The sequence below is a fragment of the Nematostella vectensis genome, chromosome 1 (assembly GCF_932526225.1).
Source record: "Nematostella vectensis chromosome 1, jaNemVect1.1, whole genome shotgun sequence".
In the NCBI taxonomy this organism is placed as follows: domain Eukaryota; kingdom Metazoa; phylum Cnidaria; class Anthozoa; order Actiniaria; family Edwardsiidae; genus Nematostella; species Nematostella vectensis.
Window position 1 is genome coordinate 19,115,375 of NC_064034.1, and position 24,571 is coordinate 19,139,945.

At 40.6% G+C, this 24,571-nt stretch overlaps 3 protein-coding genes across 3 annotated transcripts in view; 1 reads left to right on the top strand and 2 right to left on the bottom strand.

Moving 5' to 3' along the window:
* The window catches only part of LOC5512324 (RNA 3'-terminal phosphate cyclase), a 35,159-nt gene extending 26,683 nt beyond the window's left edge, over positions 1-8,476 (bottom strand). Inside the window, exons 1-3 of the mRNA XM_048730274.1 lie at positions 8,328-8,476; positions 8,055-8,172; positions 6,137-6,263 (exon numbers count right to left, since the gene is read on the bottom strand). Coding sequence (XP_048586231.1) covers positions 6,137-6,263; positions 8,055-8,172; positions 8,328-8,381 — 299 coding nt within the window. The 5' untranslated portion in view covers positions 8,382-8,476. The remainder of the gene's footprint in view (positions 1-6,136; positions 6,264-8,054; positions 8,173-8,327) is intronic.
* Positions 8,477-8,534: 58 nt separating this feature from the next.
* Positions 8,535-10,721, top strand: LOC5512300 (transmembrane protein 69). Its single transcript, XM_001632614.3, has 2 exons — positions 8,535-8,805; positions 9,050-10,721. Exons 1-2 carry the CDS (start codon positions 8,689-8,691, stop codon positions 9,596-9,598), a joined length of 666 nt encoding a protein of 221 aa, XP_001632664.3. The 5' UTR covers positions 8,535-8,688; the 3' UTR covers positions 9,599-10,721.
* A 5,057-nt stretch (positions 10,722-15,778) lies between these two features.
* LOC5512299 (STE20-like serine/threonine-protein kinase) lies at positions 15,779-23,866 on the bottom strand. The gene is made up of 4 exons (XM_001632586.3): positions 22,992-23,866; positions 22,243-22,681; positions 17,860-19,795; positions 15,779-16,452 (listed from the first exon to the last, which is right to left on the bottom strand). The coding sequence occupies exons 1-4, from the start codon at positions 23,709-23,711 to the stop codon at positions 16,233-16,235; spliced, it is 3,315 nt and encodes a 1,104-aa protein (XP_001632636.3). The 5' UTR covers positions 23,712-23,866; the 3' UTR covers positions 15,779-16,232.
* Positions 23,867-24,571: the final 705 nt, after the last annotated feature.

Consider the following 24,571-nt stretch of genomic DNA (forward strand, 5'->3'; position numbering starts at 1 on the left):
GAGATAAGGACACACAGCCATACTACCAAGTGAGGCAAGAACTCTCAGTTGCTGAAGGACTGATTTTCCGGGAAGAAAGAATCGTGCTTCCTGAGGTACTGCAGAGAAAGATCGTCAAGATCGGACACAAACTGGGACACTTAGGCAAGACAAAGACCAAGCAAATGCTCAGAGAGAAGTATTGGTTCCCAAACATGAACAGCATGATAGATACAGCAGTCGATCAGTGCTTCAATTGTCAAGTAGCAACCAAAAGCCACAAGGAAGAACCTATCAAGCCAACCCAAATCCCTAGCAAACCTTGGGAGACCATCTCAACAGATTTCGGTGGACCGTACCCAGACGGACACTACAACCTCGTGGTTATTGATAAGAGGAGAAGATATCCAGTTGTGGAAAGAGTGCCAAGCACAAGCCTGGGACCAGTCAAGGAAAGGATGAAGAACATCTTTGCAACATATGGCACACCCAAGAGGGTAGAGAGTGACAATGGACCACCATTCAATTCCGGGGACTATGAAGAGTTCGCAAAGGAAGAAGGATTCGATCCCCACAGGATAACGCCAGGGCATCCCAGAGCAAATGGAGAAAGCGAGAAGTTCATGCAAACACTAAACAAGACTGAACACAGCAACCCTTGTACGAACGGCAAGAAGCCATCCACAACATGATAGTAGCATACAGATCGACACTCCACCCTGCGACAGGAGTAACACCTTATGAAGCCATGCGAGGAGTGAGTGTTAGAACCAAGCTAGACTACACACCACCAACCACAGAGAAAACAGCCAAGGAGGAAGCGATGCCAGAGATGAAGAATACAAGAAGAAAATGAAGGCAAATCGAGAGAACAAGAATACAAAGGAGACACAGCTCATCCTAGGAGATTACGTATTGGTGAGACAGCAGAAGAGAAACAAATGGAGCACACTATACGAACCAGCCTTCTACACTGTCACAAACATTGAGGGATCAAAGGTGACAGCACGCAGAGCTACAGATAGCAGGACGGTATGCAGAGACGCAAGCCAGTTCAAGCTCGCTAACTGTATTATCAACACAGCGGACGAAACCAGAGAGAAATCGTGTGAGGGAAATCCATCCATGCTCAAGCCATAGGGCAGTGATCAACCTACTCAAAGTGCAAGCGTAGCGACAGAGATAAGCGACAGCACAGACACGACGGAGGAAGAAAGCAAAGAAACAGCTAACGCTAAACCACAGCCTAGAGAGGACTAGGAGACACCAGAGCTGAGGGAGCGACCCAAGAGGGAGAGGGAGAGATACTTTTCTTGAGACTTTACTTACTTCAAGAGAACTTTATTGATTACTTTATTGAGTTGATCGTTAGAAATGTTAAGATTGTGTAGAGCTATTCTTTTTGAAGTAAGGGAGAAATGTAATATCCTAGCGCCCTTGCACACTCATACCGCTGACCAATAAAACTGAGTTGACATCCAAGATGGCGTCCCCCATGTAGCGTCCGGTTATTTCACTCATAACAAAGTAAAAAATGCCGAGCGTGGATTTGCTGGGCGTCAAGTTAATCCTTTAGGACAATTATGACGCACCATTGTTTTGGTGGAGTTGTATGGGTCAGACTAAATTATTTGTGTGTATATACAAAAGATTTATACAAAAGATTGGGGAGGGGAAGAAATCTATATAAAGTATCCTGAACTTGTTATTTCGTTTGTCACAGTGCAAATTTTATTGATTTGTTTCACTCTGGATTTGGGAGGATGTTATAAGATATGAATATGTATGCGGTATACTGATAATATAAACTAATTATATTCTCACACACCTCTGGGTGCTATTGTCAAACCGACCGCTTTATTTTCTACACAACATTATACAACTGTATGGCTATCAAGAAAGACCATATCAAAATATTGAAATGTTATTACATAAATGTTAGTAGATGTTGTTTGTGCAACAACATGGCGTCAGAAGTTAATCGAAATTTCAGTTAATGGAAAGAAAAGCACTGAAATCTGAAATCTGAAACCTGAATTATCATTCGCCTATTTTATAAGCAACAAACCCAACCCAGAGCCTGACAAATTGCGAATCAATTTGACAACTTTAAACAATATGGCTACTTATCAAATCCCAGCGACTGCTGCGATGGACGTGACTAGGGACATTAGTACGCATCGGAAAACATTCAAATCAGTCTTGGAGTACTTCTCAGTTGCCATCGAACTCGAGAATAATACATTTTTATTTTGACGGCATGTGAATAACACGTGGGAATGTGAAGAGAGTGCAGTATGGGTATGAGTATATAAGGGGAGACATAGCGTGCTAGTGTCACTCTAGCCAGCTCCTCTGTTTAAGCCATATTGACTTTCGCTATTTTTTTTATGTGTATTTTTTTTAACTTTTTCTTCGGCTCTTAAGCCCCGAGAGCACGCAATGCTGAGCATTGGTTCGGGGAACACGGTCCATAGTTTTTTCCCACAGGGTTTATATCTCTGGTTTACGTGTCCGGCTCAGTATTAACTTCTTGTAAATATAAATTAGGTGATTATAATATTTCACCTTTTGGGATTGTAATTGTATTGGAAATTCAGCAGTGATTACTGCTAGCTGGGCGCTGGCTACATATCCAAAATAAACAGCAGTTCTACTGAACTGTGTTTGTTGTAAAGTGTTACGAAATGGAAGCAAAATGAAAAGCAAACCAGTACAACAGCCGCATATGCAGTGTAATGGGCATAGAATTTGTTTAAGTAATGAATAGTCTGACGACCCTGTCGGAAGACGACGAGAAAGATCCTGACCGCATTCTGAAGAATTGGTGGACCAATTTATTCCCAAGAAGCACTTACTGATTGAGAGAGTAAAGTTTGGATACGCAAATCAAACTAAACACGAGACCATTGATCAGTACGTTGTGAGACTTCGCCATCTGGCTGAATCATGCGATTTTGGTGGGCACACACGATTCAGCGACGCGAGATTACTTAGGGAGCGTCCTGTCCCATATTCTAGGTAATGCATTGAGGGATTACGGGCCAGTGAACAAAGAACATGTAGAAATGCGCCCTTGACCGTGTGGCCTGGGGCAAGAATAAAGTTAGTTTTGTAGTTGGACAAAGAACATGTAGAAATGCGCCCTTGACCGTGTGGCCTGGGGCAAGAATAAAGTTAGTTTTGTAGTTGGACTTAAATGGCTTGCTTGCTTGTGTCGTCGTTCTAAAAATACGTCTCTATAAATACCGCTTAACACAACATGGTTGTGAGAACATTCAATGACATTAAGAAAAGATAAGACCAGTCGTCACAAATTCATCGCACGTGGTTTCACTCATTGACCAAAACGTCGAGTCAACGTCGTCAAAAAGTTCAACCCACCCAAAAACCTCGATTTTTCCTGCCTTGGAAAATGGCCCGAGTGGAGAGATTAGACAAGTTAGACGAGGTGCTGCAAGTCAGCTCGCTAGTTTAAACGACGCGAAGCGGGCAAAGTCTACAGAGCATTTAATTTCTCTCCGCCGACGAGCGAAATCCGAGACCCCAAGAACCACTATGAGACTGTCGTCGAGAAGTTCGAGTCGTACTTCATCCCAAAAAGAAATGAACAAAACGAACAAAATTTCGCCACAGAAACCAGATACCCGGCGAATCGATCGAAATTTTCGTGACATAGTACGTTACTGCGACTTCAAAGAGAAGGAAGATAAAAACGTGCGCGACCGTCTCATCGCTGGACCGAGTGGCAAGGAGCTGTCGCAAAAGCTTCAAAAAGAACAGGATGACTGCACCTAAAGCATGCGAGCATAGCCCACTGCAAAAGTAAGTGGAATTTGCTCGCCAATGAGAAATGATAAAAGGCCCAAAAACGAGTTCTGCGACGAACGTGAACCAAACAACATGGAGGCCTAGTCCCAGACCCCCTCGTTCGAAAACAGATAACACATGGAAGAAACCCAAATGTACCAAGTGTGTATACGTTCATAGATCAAGTGGTGCTCGCCAATGAGAAATGATAAAAGGCCAGAAAACGAGTTCTGCGACGAACGTGAACCAAACAACATGGAGGCCTAGTCCCAGACCCCCTCGTTCGAAAACAGATAACACATGGAAGAAACCCAAATGTACCAAGTGTGTATACGTTCATAGATCAAGTGGGGAAGATGCCTGCCTGCCCGGTGAAGAAAGCCAAATGCTTTGCATTGCCAAAGTGTCAAAAGGCAGGATAGTTTGAATCCGTATGTAAATAGTCTAAGAGATTCCAAGAAGTAAAGAATTATCAGCCAGCCAAAAGTTCTCCAGACGAGCATTTCTCGGGAACAGTCGAATGCAAAGACACAGTCCCGCCATTGACGGTGGATCTAGAACTTTGCAACAAACTAATACGTTTCAAGAATGCCTCAGGAGCCTACACTTCTGTCATCTTACAAGACACATACTACGGTTTACAACCATGTCCTAAGTTGAAACCTGTGTCGTCCACCTTACTTGGACAGTTTGTTGCTCACACGGAAGTCAAAGCACAGAGCTACGAATTTAAATTTGTGGTAAACAAGTCAAAAGTGGCGAGCCTACTTAGTCGTTCTGTTGCAAACCGCATGGGTCTGATATTAAGGACTGAAGAGTTCCAAGCGTTTGGAGATATGGGATTACTCAAGACAGAGCCTGTGAAAATTGTACTGGAGGATGGTGCAAAGCCATATTCACTCAGCTTAGCCAGACGCATTCCCATACCCATGGAATCTGCAGTGAAAGAAGCGCTCGATCGCCTGGAAGCTGCAGATGTCATTAGGCCCATCACTAAACCTACTCCCTGGTGTTCACCGATGGTTCCTGTTATGAAGAAATCAGGGAAAGTTAGACTTTGCGTTGATCTTAAGAGGCTCAACAAAGTGGTGAAGCGAGAACAGTTTATGCTACCTATGCTGGAGGATGTAACGTCAAAACTATCTGGTTCTACAGTGTTTACTAGTATTGATGCTGCAAGCGGGTTTTATCAAATACCGCTGGACGCGACTGCAAGGAACTAACAACACCCATAACACTGTGTTCCAGATATTGTTTTCAGTGGCTCAGATGCTAGAAGGAGTGGATGGTTCTTTGTGTTTCATGGACGATGTTCTTGTGTATGGCAGGGATGTGGAGGAGCATGGCACTCATCTGAACAAAGTGATGAAAATTGTCGAGTCATCAGGGATTTTGAGCTAAACAAGAGCAAATGCTTGTTTAGGCATAGGAAACACAAGTTCTAAGGACACAAGTTCACCGCCGATGGAATGGTAGCAGATCCGGAAAAAGTAATAGCTATTCTGGACATGCAAGCGCCAACTTCACTTCCATTACTGTGTTAATATTTCTATTTCTCCTAAAAGAACCAGTATTAGTACTAACAACATATGACCTTGGGGCTCCAGCATTGCCGGTGACAACCCCTTCGGTTGTCCTTTTTATTTCAGTGTGTGTCCAGTTTAACAGCATCTCCCGGGTGCAGATGTTACAATGGTTGAGCCTCTTGACGATTGTTGTAGTGATGCTCATAAGACTCCTTGATCTGTTGATCCTTTGACCGCACTAAGTCTGGGTTTAGCCAGTTTGGCTATAGCGAAGCTGGTAATGCAGAAAAAGCTGTGCGTATGTGCCTTCTTAACATGAGTTGAGAAGGGCTGTACCCGAAATAGAGAACTCTTCATTGTTGTTTCCAAATTATTGCTCAGTGTTGGCATTGCTCACCACGAAATGCTAAAGAGAGAGGCTGCTCTAGAGACCGCTTAACATGACAGGCCCCAGCACAGAAATCTCAGAGAATTTACCAGAATCCAGCGCTAGACCCAAGAGGAGCAATACTAATGCAAACAGGGCTATTTCAAAAGTTATTGGAATGCTATTACTATACAAGAAGTGCTTGAATGTTACTGTCAAACACTCATGACATTTGATTGAAATACTAGCAAGTTTTACTATTTACTCATTGATAAACAGATATAACTCCTGAATCAAACTTCAACTAACAGGTAAGTATTTAAATTTTCCAATTCTTAGGCAGGATCTATAATGTCATTGCCAATACCTGAAATCTTGTAATACTGTATCTATGGCAAAGTTTTGGAAAATCTTCAACCTGAAATAAAAATAACTTAAAACTACTTGTACTCACCCGGCAGTTTTGGTATTTGCACTGAATGTCCCAGATTGGAGTTTGGATGAATTGAGGGTTATAGAAAATGATCCCACGCAGTCACCTTCTAGTTTTCCACAACAAATATCACGAACAAGCTGAAGACCTGGCAAATATCACAAAGCATTAAATATCAAAGCACTAAATTAATGATTTGTCAGTACCTCTTGAAGCAGGGGCCTGACATATTGCAACAGGTCACATGACATTTTGGATGGCAAAAAAAAATTAATGCATGCCCAGGCTTTTAGTGGCAAAATAACAACAGCAAAAAGCAAATTATTTAGTACTGTACTTATATATAAGCCTGAATGTTTCTCTGTTAAAAAAGGATTTATTTTCATCTGAAGATTTTCTTTATTAATCATTCTCTGTTATGAATGTGGCTTGAATAAGCATCTCAAAAAGTCACATGATCAGTTCATACAAGTCACTTTATTGTTTCCACCAAAGGCCTTATACCAATGCTTGCATATTTACAACGCAGTGGCTATATGCCCAACAGTCGGAAAGGTCCTCAATGGATTAAATTTCCAACAGTTTTCAATATATTCAAATAAACCAGCAAATTGTCGACTTAGTAAGTTCAAAATTCTATATTTGTTTAGAAAGAGCAAGCGTTCCTGAATTGAGCCATATTAGTGAAACTGAATGTTTTTCCTTGCTTGTATACACTAATACACTATAAAATTGTTATCAAAGTTACAATTGAGTTTCATCTGCTTCAACTGTCGGAAAAGGTCTTCAATGGACTAAATGTTGACAGTTTCCAATTTATTCAAATAAGCCAGTAAATTGTCAGCCTTGTGAGTTCAAAATTATCCTTTACTGTATTTGTTTAGAAACAGCTGTTGGAATTGAATGCTTTTCCTTGCTTGTATACACTATAAAATAGCTATTATAGTGACCCTTTAACTTTATTTGCTACAATTCTACAATTAGAGTCGGGAAAGGTTCATAGTGTTAACAGTTAAGAAGCAAGGGAAAACTTTCAATTCCAAAAAAAAACTCAATTTAGAATGGCTTGCCCTTTCGAAACAAATATAGAATACTTTGAACTCCAAGGTTGAAAATTTACTGTGATATTTTAGCAAATTGAGAGCTGTTGACATTTTAGCAGCATATTGTAGAAAAGTGCCACTAAAATTACGATTTTATAGTGTTCAGGAGACAACAGAAAACATCCAATACCAACAACACAGCTCAATTCAGATTGCCTTGACCTCAATACCTAGAATACATTGAACTCAGTAGGTCGACAATTTGCTTGGTTATTTAAATGAATTAAGAACTTTTTGGCATCAAGTCCATTGAGGACCTTCCCCTACTGTCAGGCATATAGTCACTGCATAATTACAAACTAATTGTTTTGGTCATTCCTTGGAATGGCAGGCGCACTCTTTTCTGTGTTTATTTTGAATTTACCACTTATAAAGTGTGATCAGAGTTAGTGCCAGTCCCTTATCACAATGCTGTCCTCATCTGTCAATCCTTTATCAAATGTATCAACCGAGCACAGGCTTACCAACCTCTCAGTCAGTCTCCAATCAATCCCAGTAACTAACAGTAGTTACATATTTTCACAATTGATCACCTCCTATAATTATCCTATATCCTAGAATAAAGGTCACAATAAACTCACATTGCTTTGTGATGTGTATTTATTTATTCTAGGATATAAGACAATTATAGGACAATTACAGGAGGTGATCAATCGTGAAAATATTCGAGCTAGTTACTGGGATTGACTGGAGATTGACTGAGAGGTTGGTAAGCCTGTGAACAGAGAGCAAAAGATGTACTTCCATATTCAAAATGTCCTAAATGCACACTAAACATAACCATATTCATATAATCATTTTGTATTTCATTCAACCATTCATTAACAAATGCATACCTGTCATATGTTGTGGCCGTAAACCAGGGTTAGATCGACCAGCTCTGATGTTGTATACGTTGATTACTCTGTTTAGAAGACAGGCGAACGTTACTGAATTCCTCATTATCTGACCTCCCTGAATTTAACATGAAGAACAAGAATCATTAGGATGATAACAAAGTTCTAACCAAAAGTAAAATAGTTTCTCACATTAGCATGAATGTTGAAAATACTCCATTCATTGTGTTGTGTAAAATCCTACTACGTGATTAAACAAATAAAGTTACTCACCCCTTCCATTAAGCTGCCATCGATTTTTATTTCGCCTTCTCGTGCCTCTGCCATGGTTTCTTTATAAGTTAATGCTTTGGCAAAATTTTGCTTGCCTGGCGGCTATCTGGCTCTCAATGTATTGGGTCTCCTGTGGTCGCGAAGGAGTAGTGACTAGTAAAAGTAATTTAAAGGATTACGAGTGAATTCGAGTGAATGAATCTATATAAAAGAAGAACTTGATTTAGCAACAACATTATTTTGTAATATCTTTTATTTTTTGTGGATAAACAAGCCCTTGAAAGTACTTTTTCCACTTCAGTTTTGAAGCTTGAGCCCACACTAGCAAGGGCTAGCTGTCTCCAGGATAGTCATATCCAAGATGGCGGCCACAAGAGGTGTAATGCTGTCGCTCTTTACTCGATATTCTTCTAAAATGTATCACCGAGCTATGTTTTCATGGAACATGACATCATATTCAAGATATTTTAGTAAAATGGTATGGCATGGAAAAAATATTTTATTAGTAATTGATGAATAACCAGCCTTGAATAACTAGTTTTAATGTACACAACAAAAAATAGTTCAAGTGATCGAGCTTATCATCCGAGTAAAAATGACCGAAACAAACACCTCGAGGAACTCTAATTTAGGTCCAGATAGCGGGGTTCTTGCTACCTACGGAACATGACTGCAATTCTAGTAGCTGTTTTGTAACAACTTGATCAATATTTAATTTTCAGGAGTCAGGAACAGCTCTAAATAACCTCAAAACAAAACACCTAGCTGCGTCCCCTTCTATCATCAAGAGAGGAATCACAAGTAACAATGGGAAGACAAACACCTTTATGACTGACCTGAAAAAAAGTCCACCTCCTGCTCTTTGGCTTGGCCTAGCCGGAGCAATCCCATTCACAAGTCTTGCTGGTCTATCACTGATCACACCAAGTTACCTGGACACTATCATTCATGCCCAGTGTGCATATGGCGCATGTATACTTACATTTCTCGGAGCAATACACTGGGGATATGCCTTAGTCCAAGACAGTGAGCTAAAGCTTGATTGGGTGACTCTAGGGTACAGTGTTACTCCATCATTAATTGCGTGGTCTTCATTGCTGATGAAGTCAGAACATGGGTTGATAACTGTGTTTATTGGGTTACTGTTTGCACTCAGTAAGGACCTTGCTACTCTTCCCTTCCCTTCATGGTACCATGCAATGAGAAAGATGCTGACAGCTCTGGCATCATCATCTGTTCTTGTTACTGCTCTAGCATTTTATATGCATTAGTAATTTAGTGAAACATTTGCAAAATAAGAACTAGAGGATTCTGTTTTGTTTGATGTTCTTTACACACAGTATGATAGCATAATACAGTAGATCTTGTTTATTTTGCACTTACATAAAATAGTTGCCAAGAACAATGAAAACAATTAAACAGTACTTACATTATCGCTTATTCTGGGTGTAACAGCCATATTATGGTAAGTTTGCTGTTACACCCAGAATGAGCCATAATGTAAGTACTCAAACAAATTGCAATCCCTCGCAAGCATATGAAATCCCTCAGGTATCCCAGTCAACCCTGCGCGCAGGGTCTAGTTTGTAAAGGAATGGGTACAGGATGAGTAGTCTTAGAACCACCAAATCCTGGGTACATACCCATCACCTGTGATCAGTAATAGTAGAGGTGTCTTATTCAGTTATTATTAAGCCAACTCATGTCAGCAAAAGTACAAGGAAAAATTCAGGCCACCATTTCTCTTTCATTAAAAACCGTGATGGAGAAAAAGACATTTTACCCACCATAAAGGGGGCTCTAAAAAACAAGTCCTCTCCCCTCTTAGAGGGGAGCATTTTATTTCTAATTAAATTCTGGGAATCTCGAAAGAAATTTCTATTTACACTGAAGGGGGGCTCAAACCCTTCCCTCCCCCCTCAGGGTATTTAATTAATGAACACTGCCTTAGTATTCAATATGATAAGAATATTTATACAATGAAACTCTTGTCCATGAATTATTAGAGGGCTCTGGAAAAAAAAGGGCCTCTACCCTATAAGAGGGGGGGATTTTCTTAAGAGTTCTACTGACATCCTGGGAGTTGTAAAGGGATTTTTATTTGCACTAAAGGGGGGTTCAAAATATTTCTTCCCCATTCATGTTTTTTTTTTTTTTGTTTGATTTTATTTTTGTGGGGAGGGGGGTTTGGGTGGGCTATTCTTGTTTGTTGAGATAAGATACCTTTGTCTTTGGTAACTGTGTGTGCGAGAAACGTGCATAAAAACAACAACAACTATTCATGAAGTGCAGATATCTTAGAATGTGAGAGTAAACTTAGAAATTACTTCTCATGAATATTGAATATTTTATTATTATGGAAAATCGAGTAATAAAATCACACAAATGATGCCACTATGTTGTGCACAACTATTAATAGTTTCACTATTTGTTAACGTGCTGCAAAAACTTTGGGACTCCCTTGATTAATCCCGAATGGTCTCCTCCCTCTGCGCAGCGACCGCGGTTGAAGTCCCGGCAAAACAACGCGGGCTTTTGCCCCGAACCCATCGCCTTCCTCTACTGCGCACGATCCGCCTTTGCGCGCCTAATGTGCCACACTGCTCAATGTGCCCGAACGGATCCTGCCAGGATAGGTGACCTCGTTCGATTTCCACCAGAACGGCCGCATGAAAATCGCGCACTGCTGCCCACTCAAATTGTAAGGCCAAATACACGAGCCTCGATGAATTAACCTGAGTATCGGGCCCTCCTGTGTTTCTATCGCGCCGGCGAGAAACAAGACAAGGGCCTGATACAAGTACTGTTCAAATCGCATGTTCTCATGCCGGATTGCGGCATGGCTCCTGATTGGTCAAAAAAACAAAGGGCATTCGAATGGGACGCGCTGATTGGTTCAGCTATAAAGTACCCTAACCCGTCGACTGCTCGTTCTCAGAGTAATGGCGGACTTAAAAAAGTGTTCAAGCAGCGGTTTGTCTATTTAGACGAAAAAGCCTGTAGTAAATTGGTGATGTGAATATCCTGTAGTAATTTAGTGATGTGTGGATCTGCAGTCATATACTTAAGTCGTTAATCTCCTAAGCCGTGAACTATCTTTGCGTTTCAAATCATTTAGCATAAAGTTACCCTCACTGGGGTTCGTCGTTACCAAAATTAAGACCCTTGATTGTGCCACCACGCGAGTCATTGGAAAATTGACAGCCGACGTATTTTGACAGTGGCCTGAAAAGGGGCGGCAGGCGTCGCGTCTGTATTTGTGTCAGGCCTAGTCTCGGCCTTGAAAATACTGACCTCGGTCACGGTATTTAACGATACGGACTCCCACCCGGCAAATAACCCCTATTTATTTTTCCTCTCCGACTTTTGAAAAATCCGAGCCTCTTTTTCTTTGGATAAAAGGCGAGCCCTCAACAATCAGTTAGAATAACCCGCTACAAATTCCTCTCATGTTAAGTCGTCGTACTTTACGTCTTTAGCTACATAGCTGAGATTAAGCTCGCTGTGCGGCCAAACTTAAAGGTAGACAACGCGAGACGAGACTTTTGCCATTTTACCGGACTTAAGAGTGGAACTGGCACAGAAGAAAAGTGCGACAAGAAAACAAAGGCAAACCAAAGTCACGCCACCTTCAGCCTCAGATCCCATGTGTCCTACGTGCGGAAGACGTTGTCGTGCCCAAATAGGACTGATCAGTCATCTGCGTGTCCACCACCGAACGCAACTAAAGAGATGTCATGGTCATCATCCTCTGGATGGACAAACTAAGATTCTTCGCCGTCTCTTTGAATGCTAGTCGTCCGACGTTTCGTCGCTCGAGTCGCTTGAGCAACCACTGCTCTCTGCGCCTACCCGCGCCATATCGCGCCTTACTTTTTTTTCTCAATGTTCGCTACTGAACGCAGGTCCTTGATCGTGAAGTCGGACTTGACCGCTCTCCTTTCCTTCCGCGCGGAGCGAGAAGATGGCGATCCGGCTAGCTCTTCCAGTCGGCGGTTCTCCTCAAGCAGGCTCTCGACCTGCCGGGAAAGCTCCAGGATGTGGCCCTGTGTCACCGTGGGCTTATTACCCCCACCAACGGCCAGGGTCTTCGTTCTAGCGCCTTGTTCTGCGGTCTTTGCTGTTGGAGTCCTAGGCTCCTTGCCGACCCGACCGGCATTACTAAAAAGCGGAAACGGCGGAACCGCTTATTTTGAGTGCAGGGGCGAAGGGGGTAAAGGGATAGCGATGTTATACAAGGATTCTCTGACCACAAGCATATTAAATATTAAAACAGTTTTCCCGTTTATCTAGGGATTAGCTAAACGTATTTTGAAACAAGCAAAACGATCCCCGCTAAAGGGAAGCTTTCATGCATACAGTCTAAGCGAGCTTTCATACTGTTGGCTTCCATGCCGAAAAGAGGAACATCTCACGCTACTGACCACCCCACTTTCCCGATATACACATTTGGGTCAAAAGGACACTGCTTTTTTTCAAAATACTTTACATTATTCTTCAAAACTCCTGTTAACGCAGTTCTTCATCAGACAAAATAATCATTGAAAGGCCCGGTTCTTTGATAATCCCAGTAATACCATGATAATACCACCTCGGATTCTTTTGTTTTCTGAGGGACGATTACTAGCGAAATTCCCTCGAAAACAATAGATGGTTCTAAATTTTCCTCATGCATTAATGACGAGGGAGATTTAGTTTCTAAATTTCCTTCGTGCATTAATAATGAGGGAAATTTAGAAAAAGAAAAAAAGAATTTTTTATCTTCTAAATATCCCCCTACATCAGTGCATGAGAGAACATTAGAACCAAGATGCTTGACTTCTAGTTTCCACCAGAGAAAAAAAATTGAAGGCAGCTTTATGATTAACGCAGGAATAGACCCTGCGCCAAGAGACCAGAGTGTTTCATCTCGTGATACTTAAACAACGTTAGACTAGACCCATGTGGGACGATTTTGTTTGCTTTACGCATGCGTGCTAATGACGTCAAAGAACTAGACTGTCGATAAGTAGGCAACTATGTCTCTAGAGGGATAAAAAAACAATGCGTATGCAATGCCCTGATCCATTGAACCCTGTTCGCTAATCCAACCTAGTCCCTCCGCCTCGGTTGCGAAGACATTTTTAAAATCACTAAATTCTCCTCTTGCCATGCTATAACTTATAATAATCACACCAGCCATACATTTTGAAAAATGCTCAACTGCATAAAAATTTCAATTTTTGAACAAAATAGTATAAAAGTGCAAAAGTGCAGATTTTGTTCGGATGTTGTTCCGCAAAGTCCACAGGGGGCGAAATTAAGCGTCACAATCGCACAGACGGGCAAATGACTCGTTGTTTGTAGAGAAATATGAGAAACCTAAAAAACCTCATTAAATAGATGACCACATAAATTTTTGGGTGCACTTTCTGAGTTGGTAGAATTGATTATCCGTAAAAAGGGGTTGCTGAACCAAAAGAAAAACAACAATAACAACAAATAATAAAACTAACGAGGGAAAAAATACGTTTCACGGGTGTCCCCATCGTACTTGCTTGAATGATTACCGCGCTTTACCGTATACAAACAAATTCTAATCAAATTCTAATTTTATCCTGTCTGATGCGTGTTGTTTTCAGTATTTTACAAGAACCTAAGAAAAACTTACAGACATTAGAGATTTCCATTTTTATTTGATTGGATATTTCAATGGTTTAATATTCTAGCGTTTCAAACTGATCGTGCCCAGGTACCGCCATCGTTAGATTTGAGTTTTTCAGCACCTTATCTGCGTCACTTCCCGAGTTGAGACAAAAGTTGATTAAAATGCAGGTATTGCATGATTACACTAACCGTAACCATTCACCAAGATCACTTTATGTTGAAACGGCACTTTTGCGCTGGGTTGCAGCCTTTCTACAAGGGCGTTCGCAGTCTGTTTGCCTCGATGGTAAAAAATCTTCCTCGCAACTACTTAACGGGGGAATCCCCCAGAGTACCAGGCTTGGGCCCATTCTCTTCTGTGTAATGGTCAATGACTTGGTCAGGACGTGGCCCCCGCGGGCTAAGTTCGTGGACGATTTGACTGTTCTTGAGGTGGTACCTAGGAACTCACCATCCCTCCTAGGACACATTGTTAACGACATTCAAGCATATGCCCTAAAGAATAACATGCGCCTTAATCCATCAAAGTGCAAAGAAATGTCCGTTAGTTTCTTAAACTATGATAGTTGCAGTTGGCAGCCCATGGCCGTAGGCGGCAATACCATCGATCGGGTGCAGTCGTTCAAGCTGCTTGGCGTTCTCATATCGTGTGACTTGACATGGGTTGCGCACTGCCACTTCATAATTAAGAAGGCTAACAAAAGGCTTTATGCTCTAAGAGTACTTAAGAAATGCGGCCTGGATGCCATAGAGCTGATAACAGTCTACCGGTCACTTATCAGATCGGTCATTGAATATGCGTCTGCAGCCTTTGCGAATCTTCCAAATTATCTGTCTGACGCCCTAGAGAATGTTCAGAGGCGTGCGCTCAAGATCGCTTTCCCAGGTAGTAGTTATGAGGGCTCACTCGCGTTTGCAAACCTTCCAACGTTGCACGAGCGAAGAAATATCGCATGCCAGCGATTAGTTTCCAGAATCAAACCAGAGAATCCTCTTTTTCCTATCATTAAAGGGGGTCGCATTACGCATGATCCAGGTTATAATCTCAGATCTAAATCTAAATTTTATCAGAGGCCTACTAATACGAGTCGTTTCAACGAGTTCGTTACTGTTAAATATGCTGATTACATTTGATTAATTGTAGTTTATTGTAGTGCTTACTTGTATCTCTGACTCACCTGTAATCCAGTCTATACTGCGAAAGGTTGAATTAAACTCATTATTATTACCAAACGGAAGACGACAATCCTTGAATACAAGAAAGTAGAACTATTATCAGGAATGTTGGTGATCATGTACTGCCCTACTACACCTGTTTTATTGGCCTTTTTGTCTATTATTACATATCTCCTAAAATAAATGAGAAATTGACACATTTCTTTATCGCGCAAGTAGTATAGTAAGAGCAGAATTAGCGCTTTTTTGCGGAGGGAAGCCTCCGCCAACAGTCGCCATGGCAACCCCGAGGGAACAAAGAAGCTGGGAGGAGTAAGAACAATATACTAGGAGGATTAAGAGCAATAGCCTAGGAGTAAGAACTCGAAGATGTAAGAACAGTAGACTTGGAGGTGCAAGGAGTAAAAACGATAGAGATTAGAGGCAATAGCTGTAGGTCTAAACACCACAGTAAATAAATCGCTTGGATGATCACTTAATTATACAGAAAGTTCTTTATTCTCTTTGTTAATACATGTGTCACGGGTAGTATATTTATCTTACAGCATGCTTACGTTTTGCGTAGTTTAAAAGAGGGATCTATAAAAAAAGCGGAGAAACCATGTTAATGATGTTTTTTTTTTTTTTTAATTCCAGTTTTGGGTAGAATAGAGACTACAAATGGTTTACCTGTGCTTTGTTTTCTCACAGGGGATAGATAGCGCGCTATGTTCAGTCTTCTCCTCCATTCCTTCCTCCTCCCCCTCCCTATATAGCTAGGCATTCTTGGCAATAGGCATTTGCAGAACTAGATTCAAGCTCCCAACACGGCCAAAGAAGGAAAAAAATGGTGGTCAAACTGCATTCCTTCCTTCCTTTATTTATTTTGGATATGATATGTCTGTACAAAGTTGTATTTTATAGAAAATATTATAAAGAATTAAATATAAAGGTATGCAAAATATAAAGACCATACAAACACATATCTGCTGGAAAAAAGCTAGATAACATGCACCATATTTATACTTGTCAAGTACAGGTATTTCTTAGTATGAGGCTTTTAAGATGGAATACTGAGTTTGCCTGAAATCTATGTTTTGACATCTAAGTATTTCCTGTATCTTCGACACCAGCACCCATGTCTGGAAAGAGCCCAAGAGCAGTGTTGTTATATTCCAACTCTTTCTGGATCTCCTCCATATCAGCGGGCGGTATTTCCTGACCAGCAAGCCAATCCGAGAGCAGCGAAGAGGACAGTGATGGACTGTTAGGCAGACTGAGGGTGGCTGGTAGACAAAGGTTGGGATCCTTGCTTGGACTTGCTCTGATTAACAAAAGCATGTTAGTGGAGATTAGACTTCTATTGAAGGGAAATCACGGTGCCTAGAAAAGAAAAATGCTCACACAGAATTTTGTCCTAATGTTATGAGACTATTTGCCAATATCTCATAAATGTATGTTCTAGATAGTTCTACGCTGGTTGGCACCTGTTTTCAATATTGAGCTTTGCAATTCTTGCATCACCATCGTTAGCGCGTCAAACCAGTTTTTGCTGAATTGTTAATTAGTCGGTATAAATAGGAATTCACTGTATAATTACAACTCGCTATCAAAGCACAATGTAGGTTTATATCGTTGAAGCCATCTAAAATAAACTTCAAACTTTGGGCTATTTGCCAGACTTCGCAATTCGCTTTCTCTGTTTTGTACATGTATATTTCATACACATTTCATGTCTAACGAGGTCTCGAATCCCAAATTTAATTGACACGAAAAATGGTCCGATGGATACACTACACTGCAAAAGATCCGGATTTTAAATAGAGATTTTTCTTTGCAGAAATATGTCCGTGAAAGAAGCAGATAAACAAAAACACAACAAAAAATATTGTGCCGCCAATATCTCAGAATCCGACTTTCAGATTTTAAACTTCAAACATGTGGAGACAAACGTCTTCAGTCTTGTCTGGAGGGTCTGGTTTTATCAGAATTTCCCGCGTATAGTGTGTATTTGCAAAAATATAAAAACACATCAATTGCTTCCTCGCTATGGTGACGCAAATAACAACAGCTCACATGTTTTCCATAATTTCAATCGTTACTTGATAAATGGAGTAATTCAAAGCTTAGCGCAACCGGAAACTGGTAGTCCTTTGATAATGAGCGGTATAGCTACTCGAAAACTGTGGGCAGCTTCCGTAAAAGGCGTTGACCGAAAGATTAGAAAAAAGTTGGAAATTGGCAGAAAATCTAAAATTTTGTTACCTTTTTAAAAATTTTTGGACAAGATTCATCTCATAAAAAGAATGTCCCATCCTTCGAAATCTTGCTGGTTTCAAATGTATATAAATAGGTTAGTCGCCAGGATCAACGTCGTTTGTTTGGCGACTTTTCTTGATTTTTCACCGATTCTGGAAAATGCTGGTTTTTTTTTAAATGTGGTGTTTACAAAAAATGTTTTTTCAGGAAAAAAAAATTATTTAAAAATTATTCAAAAGTTATTTGGTCAATCGATCGGTCATAATATAATTCATTCAGGCGAAGTACCAAAATTTTTGTTTTTGGGCTGATTTCCAACTTTTCTATACAAGTCAACTGTCAAACCTGTGGATTGGGAAGTGGGGATGCAAATCACTGTTGGAAAGTTTGGATACTTACTGACCTAGCACTCCACTTCAAAATAATTTTGCTAAACAATAGCCATGAGTCAATAGATTAATATATAACTTACAGATTCCCAAAGAGCTCCTCAATATCGATCCCAAGTCCATAGCCACTACCTGCACCTCTAGATTTAGCTGAGAGACCAGATGTATAGATGATTTCTTCTGCAAACTTGAGTGTCGGGGTTTCCAATGTTTCCTGAAGAGTCTCTTTCTCATCACTATTCAATTCCTCATTTCCTTCTAGAGCGTTAAAAAGGCTTAGCAAGTGGCTGGGAATTTGGTTATTTCCAAATGATTGTGAAGTTAGATATTGCAGGAATTGCTGTTGTTCTGAAGTCAAAGCTTCCACTGGTATCTTACTCAACTTTGGAGAAAGTGGCAGATGATCGCCAATATTGCTGGCGTTAAGGGAAAATGCGTCTTGGGTATTTTTTATGGATGTTAATGCCATCGATTGCAGCTTGTGTTCTATTGGTTGCGGTGCTTGCACGATATTGGTAGTGGCTACTGTAGTGTCAGGCGCCAAAAGCTGTGAAGCTACCGTAAAGGAAGATCCAATAGTGGGGGTACCATTAAATGTTACTCTGGTGGTAGCACAGTCTGCTGAGGTTGTAAAGTTTGAATCTGTAGCTGACAAGAAAATGTCGGACTGCTGCTGGGCTGGTACTCCGCGGGCTTCCAACGGCAGTGCTTTAGCCCGTAATGCCAAACATGATTTGGTGGAGCTGGGCCAGGAGTAGGCAACGCTTGCTGCTTGTATTTCCGGAGCTGCCAAGGATGAGCTTACAACAGAGGTATGTGGAGGTTGATTGGTTGTAGAAATATTAGTCAAACTTGTTTGCGTAGTGGATGTATTCCCTGGTGCAACACCGTCAGGCCCGTCACAGTGTTGACATTCCTGATGATTAAGGTGACTGGGCGATTGAGACACTGTAAACATTGAAACTGACGATGCCGCAGCAGAAGACTCTGATGAAAGTTGCTGTGGAATGGCTTCATGTTCTGGTGGGTTTGGAGCAGTTTGCTCGATAAGGTAAGGTGTGGTATCTGTTGGTCCAATAGAAAGGGTTTTCAAGCCCTGAATGTCTAGTGGTGCTGCTTGCACAGCATGTGCTGCCAAGTTGGAAGTAGACAAGGAATGCTGAGCAAAACTTTGCTTCACCGAATACATTTCGCGTTTAGACTCTTTATTCACCTCAGTGAGTGGCGTGCTACTTTGCTCCCCAATTAAAGGAATACTTTTAGTTGTAATCAAATGTTGCTGTGCCGGTTTTGCTATTTGAGGTTGTGTTGACAGCTGGGAATTAGAAACTTGTGTGGCTGCAGTTACAGACTCTATTGCTACTGTTGTCGGTGTCTGGCCATGAGGCTGCTGTATTCCACAAATTAAAGTACTTCCTTGCACTGCTGGCCCGTTGACGCAATGCATTGTTGAGGCAATGTGTTTTTTCGCACTGTTCTGGAGACCTTGAGGGGTTACACAGATCGGTTGGGGCACTGCAGAACTGGGTTTATTGACAGCAGTACTGTTATTGGGGACAACAGTGACAGGCTGTGTTTCCATGAAAATTAATTGATTGTTTGGGATTCTTACAGCCTTCAATGCAGCCATGTTGCCATTATTACAATCTTGAGGCACAAATTGGGTGAACTGAAATTGTTGGCTGATTTGGGACAAAGTGGTGATGCCCTGTGGTCTTATTTCTTTTTTGTTTTGCTCATTTAAAAGCTCATCCTTTAGAGCATTAATCTCACTCATGTACTTTCTGATGGGGTGAATAAATGGTTTAGTTTTCTTTCTCATCTGTTCCCATCTTTCTAGCATTTTTCTGTCATCTTCACTAAGCTTGGATTTGGATTTGTCAGTTTGGTCATCAGAAGTGAGCGTTTTCTTCTGTTTAGCTTTTTTGCACGTTTTGTTTTGGCCTTTCTGGTGTTTCCGTTTAAGATTATCTTCTTTTTGTTGTACAGCAGCCAGAGTTACAGATGAAATGCCTCTGCCTGAAATATTGAATATTTCCAATAAGTACATCTAGAATCAAGCATGCTAACCCCTTACAATAAATCAAAGCCAAATTGAGTCATAATAAAAGGTAAAAAATAGCGGTGTAAACGATTTAGAAATTAATTTGGTTTCAGAATTTAAGACCAACATAAAAGGATAGATTAGGTGATTAATTTGATAATTGTATTTTCGTCTGTTCTCAGCTAAACGACAAAAAATAATTCCCCCTAAACCACCTTTGCCTAAAACACTCATAAGCACAGCATTCATTATGCTCCAATAGACTAAGGGCACTTTCCAATGCTCACTAGGCTTGAAATAAGCCAATATTTACCAGGGAGGACTGGTGACTAGACTATTTGGTCTCAAAAAAAGCAGGGAATTACCAAGGTTTCTGTTATAAACTAGACCCTGTGCGCAGGGTTGACTGGGATACCTGATTGATTGCATTTGCAATTTGTTTGAGCCCCTGTGTTGTGACATGTATAAATAACACACACAATTTTTTTTCTACCACAACAAAACACACAATTTAATTAGAATGAAACCAAACATAATAATGTGTAAATGCCATATAATAACACCAAGAAAGGACAGAAATATTATAACGCCAAGAAAGGAAAAAAAAAACATCAGCTTTCCAGGCGACAGAGGGGCCTCTATAAAAGCAAATGGGGGTTGGGGTTAAAGATGGAATGACTACCCTCAATTGAAGTGGCTGTTACATCCAAAGTGATTCATTATTATAAAAAATATAATTGCTTCCAATGTTTATGGTGTTAATCATTTCATGTTGTGCTTGTAAGCGCAAAGTAAACAACAAGGCATGCTGTCATAGGCAATAGTGTTAAATGAGAGGGCTATATGGAATATCCGGACACCAGTTTTTTGTGAACCCAATAGATATCAGTCCCTGGGAGCTCAGGATATATTTCATTGGTAGCAGTCTAGTGTCATTGTGTATTTATCATCCTATTCATCACAAACCAAATGCTATCTCTTTGGGAGTGGTGAGCATAGACTAGCATAGAGAACAAAGTCACCGCAGAGCTTCAACCATCATAGAATTCAGAAAAAATACTTGAAATATGTTTGACTGTAATGTCACCTCTAATTGCTTTGGCCACCCTCAAGTATCATCATGTCTGTGTGGTGGACACAGTTTTTATATCAAGGATTGATTCTAGCGCCAGTCTAGAGCAGGAAAGGTAATATATATAATAACATGATCACCTCTGATTCGGTTGTTTTCTGAGGGACGATTACTAGCAAAATTCCCTCGAAAACAATAGATGGTTCTAAATTTCCCTCATGCATTAATGACGAGGGAGATGTAGTTTCTAAATTTTCCTCATACATGAATAATGAGGTAAATTTAGAAAAAGGCAAAAGAATCTTTAATGCTTCCTTCTAAATTTCCCTCTACATCAGTGCATGAGAGAAATTTAGAACCAAGATGCTTGTCTTCTAGTTTCCACCAGAGAAACAAATAGAAGGCAGCTTCCTGATTAACGCAGGAATAGACTCTGCGCCAAGAGTCAACGTTAGACTAGATCCATGTGGGATAATTTTGATTGCTATACGCATGCGTGCTAATGACGTCAAAGATCTAAACTTTTGATAAGTAGGCAACTATGTAAATCAACTATGATTTGAGAATTGTTCGTGAAAATGTGAGTTCTCTAGAGGGATATAAAGAACAATGCGTACGCAATGCCCTGATCCATTGAACAGTGTTCGCTAATCCAACCTAATATTACTTGTAGTTGTGATTTTACTTCCTCGGTGATCATGGTATAACAAAGTTATAGCATGGCATCTCGGTTAATTTAGTGATTAAATGTCCCCGCAACGTCGGGATGACTAGTTAAAGTCCTTCCACCTGCAGCGTTGGGACAAACCCCTTGGTTGCAGGGACATTTAATCACTAAATTCCCCTCGTGCAAGGCTATAACTTATGATAAGCAATAAAGACTACCCTTAGTTCATTCCCGAGCAGTTAGAGCATTTTAACTAAGGTCTTAAATTAGTCCATATCCAACTACAGTAGTCGGGAGGGGTAGAGTCTGCCTACTTGACTGTCTTGTGTAGAATCACAAATTCTTCCAAATAAAATATGGTGTTCAAAATTTAATTTAAGTATAACTTTTAACAAAAAATTATAGATAACAAACATTTGTTAGCATTTATTGCAGCAATCAAATAGGCAGTCTGGCTTTTTATATGCACGACGTGATACTTCACGACAAGAATATGGTTAGGTAATGCACAACTTGGGGCGACGATGATGAAAAAAATGTTTAAATTTTATAACTTGCATACCACAGTTATCCCAGTAATCAACATTTCTGTTCAATTTTTGACTAAATAATCATCTGTCTTCTCTGGTCATCCCGAAAAATCTAACGTAGGAATCTTTGTCAACTCTATATGTGTTCCTCACCTTTCAAATCTGTTGATCCTGTTTTCTTCCCAATGTGGTTAATGTCAGACACTGTCAAAACAGGAGATAGCACTAAAGCCTGTTTCTTCTGAAAGTCCTTTATCTCGTTCACAATGGCTTCCTTTAATGCTTCCTTAGTCATGAGAACTGTGTCAAACTTGAAGTCTAGTGGGGAGTAGCAAGTTGGCTCATCCTCCTCGCTGTGGTATTCCTTAAGAAATGGATGCTGCAAGGCGTTTTCCACTGTTATCCTCTCTTTGGGGTCTAGCTGCAGCATCTGGCTAAGTAGGTTGATAGCTTCAGGGTGGGATTTGGGGAAAAACTTTTCAAATGGAACTGGATCCTTGTGAGGGAGTTGGTTTAGGTAGGTTTTCACTCTTTCTGCTCCCATCCTTTCAATAAAGTTCTGGGATGGTGTGCCTGTCACACTAAGGATCATCTGAAAACAACAAGCATTTGGTAAACAAACAATTGCTTTCCATGAAAAAAAGCACAATACCTTTCTTTATACCTTCCTTCGTTATAAGGTAAATGCTTGGTAAAGCTCCCTGGATGTTTTTTTTTTTTAATTTGTGGAGCTAACTTTCATTGTTCATGACAAAAATGAGTAACTAAAGTAGCTAAGAGCCTTTTGCTTGGTCATCCGTGGTTATTTGAAAGGGAGTGCTTATTTTATATTTTATGTCTTAGGGGCGCTAATTCGAAGTGGGCACTAAGAAAGCCCAAGGAAGCCATGTGAAGAGACACACCTGTAACTGGTTCAGATAGTTAGCTCCCGGAAAAAGGGGCCTTCTCCCAATCATTTCGGCAAGAATACAACCAACAGACCACATATCTATAGCCTCAGAATACTCATTCAACGAGAGCATGAGTTCGGGGGCTCTGTACCACCTTGTAGCTACATACTCCGTCATAAACCTTTTCTGTTCCAAGGGGGAAGAACACAAGCCACGCGCCATCCCAAAGTCACCGATTTTTAACTCGGCATTCTCGTTCACGAGTAGATTACTCGGCTTTAGATCTCTGTGTAGGACTTTAGCGGAGTGAATGTACTTTAAACCGCGCAGTATTTGGTAAAGAAAGTACCTAACATGTTCTGTGGTCAGAGGCTGGTCTGTGTGGATTATCCTATGTAAGTCCGATTCCATCAGATCCAAAACGACATACACATCGTCAAATTCATCCAAGTTCACTGGAGGTTTCAAAATGTCTCGTATACAAATAATATTATCGTGTTTAAAGTGTCGCAGTATTTTAAGCTCCCTGTGTGTTCGTCTAGCCGTTGTAAGCACATCGAAAGCCCTTGAGATCTTTTTAACTGCAACTTTAGCTCCTGTTCTCGTGTCCATTGCAGAACAAACCACCCCGTAGGCGCCATTCCCAATAGTTTCAATCAACTTGTATCGAGCGTCCACCACGAATTTGATCTCTGTGTTCTTGTCTTTGATCGTATAACTCCGTTTTGCCATCGCCAGCTTAAAGTGTAAAATGCTCTCATAGTTGAAGTTTGGACAATTTAAGTTTAAGTAGCCAAACTAGTTGTCGCACACTACAAGTTTGGAACATCGTGAACTAATCCTCAATGCAGCAAATGCAAATGCTTCCTTGTTACAATCCGCTGACCGTACGCGTTCGCCGGATGTATCATATATATATGGCGAATCACTTGAGTCTATATTTAGTAAAAGGTGACATCATAGCGAGCCAATAAGAGAAAAGGATTTTATTTGGAAGCCCCTGGGCACAGTTAAGGTTGGTTAACAGGTAGCTCCACTTTCTATAGTTTGAATATTGAATGGTTTCTGAGCTTTTTGCATCGCTTGACCTGCGATAGAGTGTTCTACGATGATTCACTGTGACAAAGTTCAAACTTCTTGTATAAAAGCACAGGTCTACATTGGCCATTATTTGTAGTTTATGTGTGTAGAATTTGCTGGAGAGGAAGTCATCCGGGAGATTATGTAACTTAGGGGGCTCATTTTAATGGTGTCCCAAATGGGCCATAGATTTGGGTGGGAGATTACAAATTTTTATTATTACTCGTAAAATAAAGTTTATTGTATTGTACAGTAGAAACCCACAATTAAGAACTTAGAATTCAAGATCAGGCTGAATAGGTTCTTTATAAACAGGGGTAGGGGCAGGGGTCAGGCTGTCACCAGTTTACGTTACAATCTGCGCCGATTTTTAATGGAAAAAGCGAAAAATATTGCAAAATTGTAAAAAGCAGTGTGTCTATTGGATATTCTCTTTGGACGATGTGATTGATCATTAAGAGCGAATAGCGCGGATTCTAAAATTTTGACTTCTCCGTTGAGGTTTTACTTTC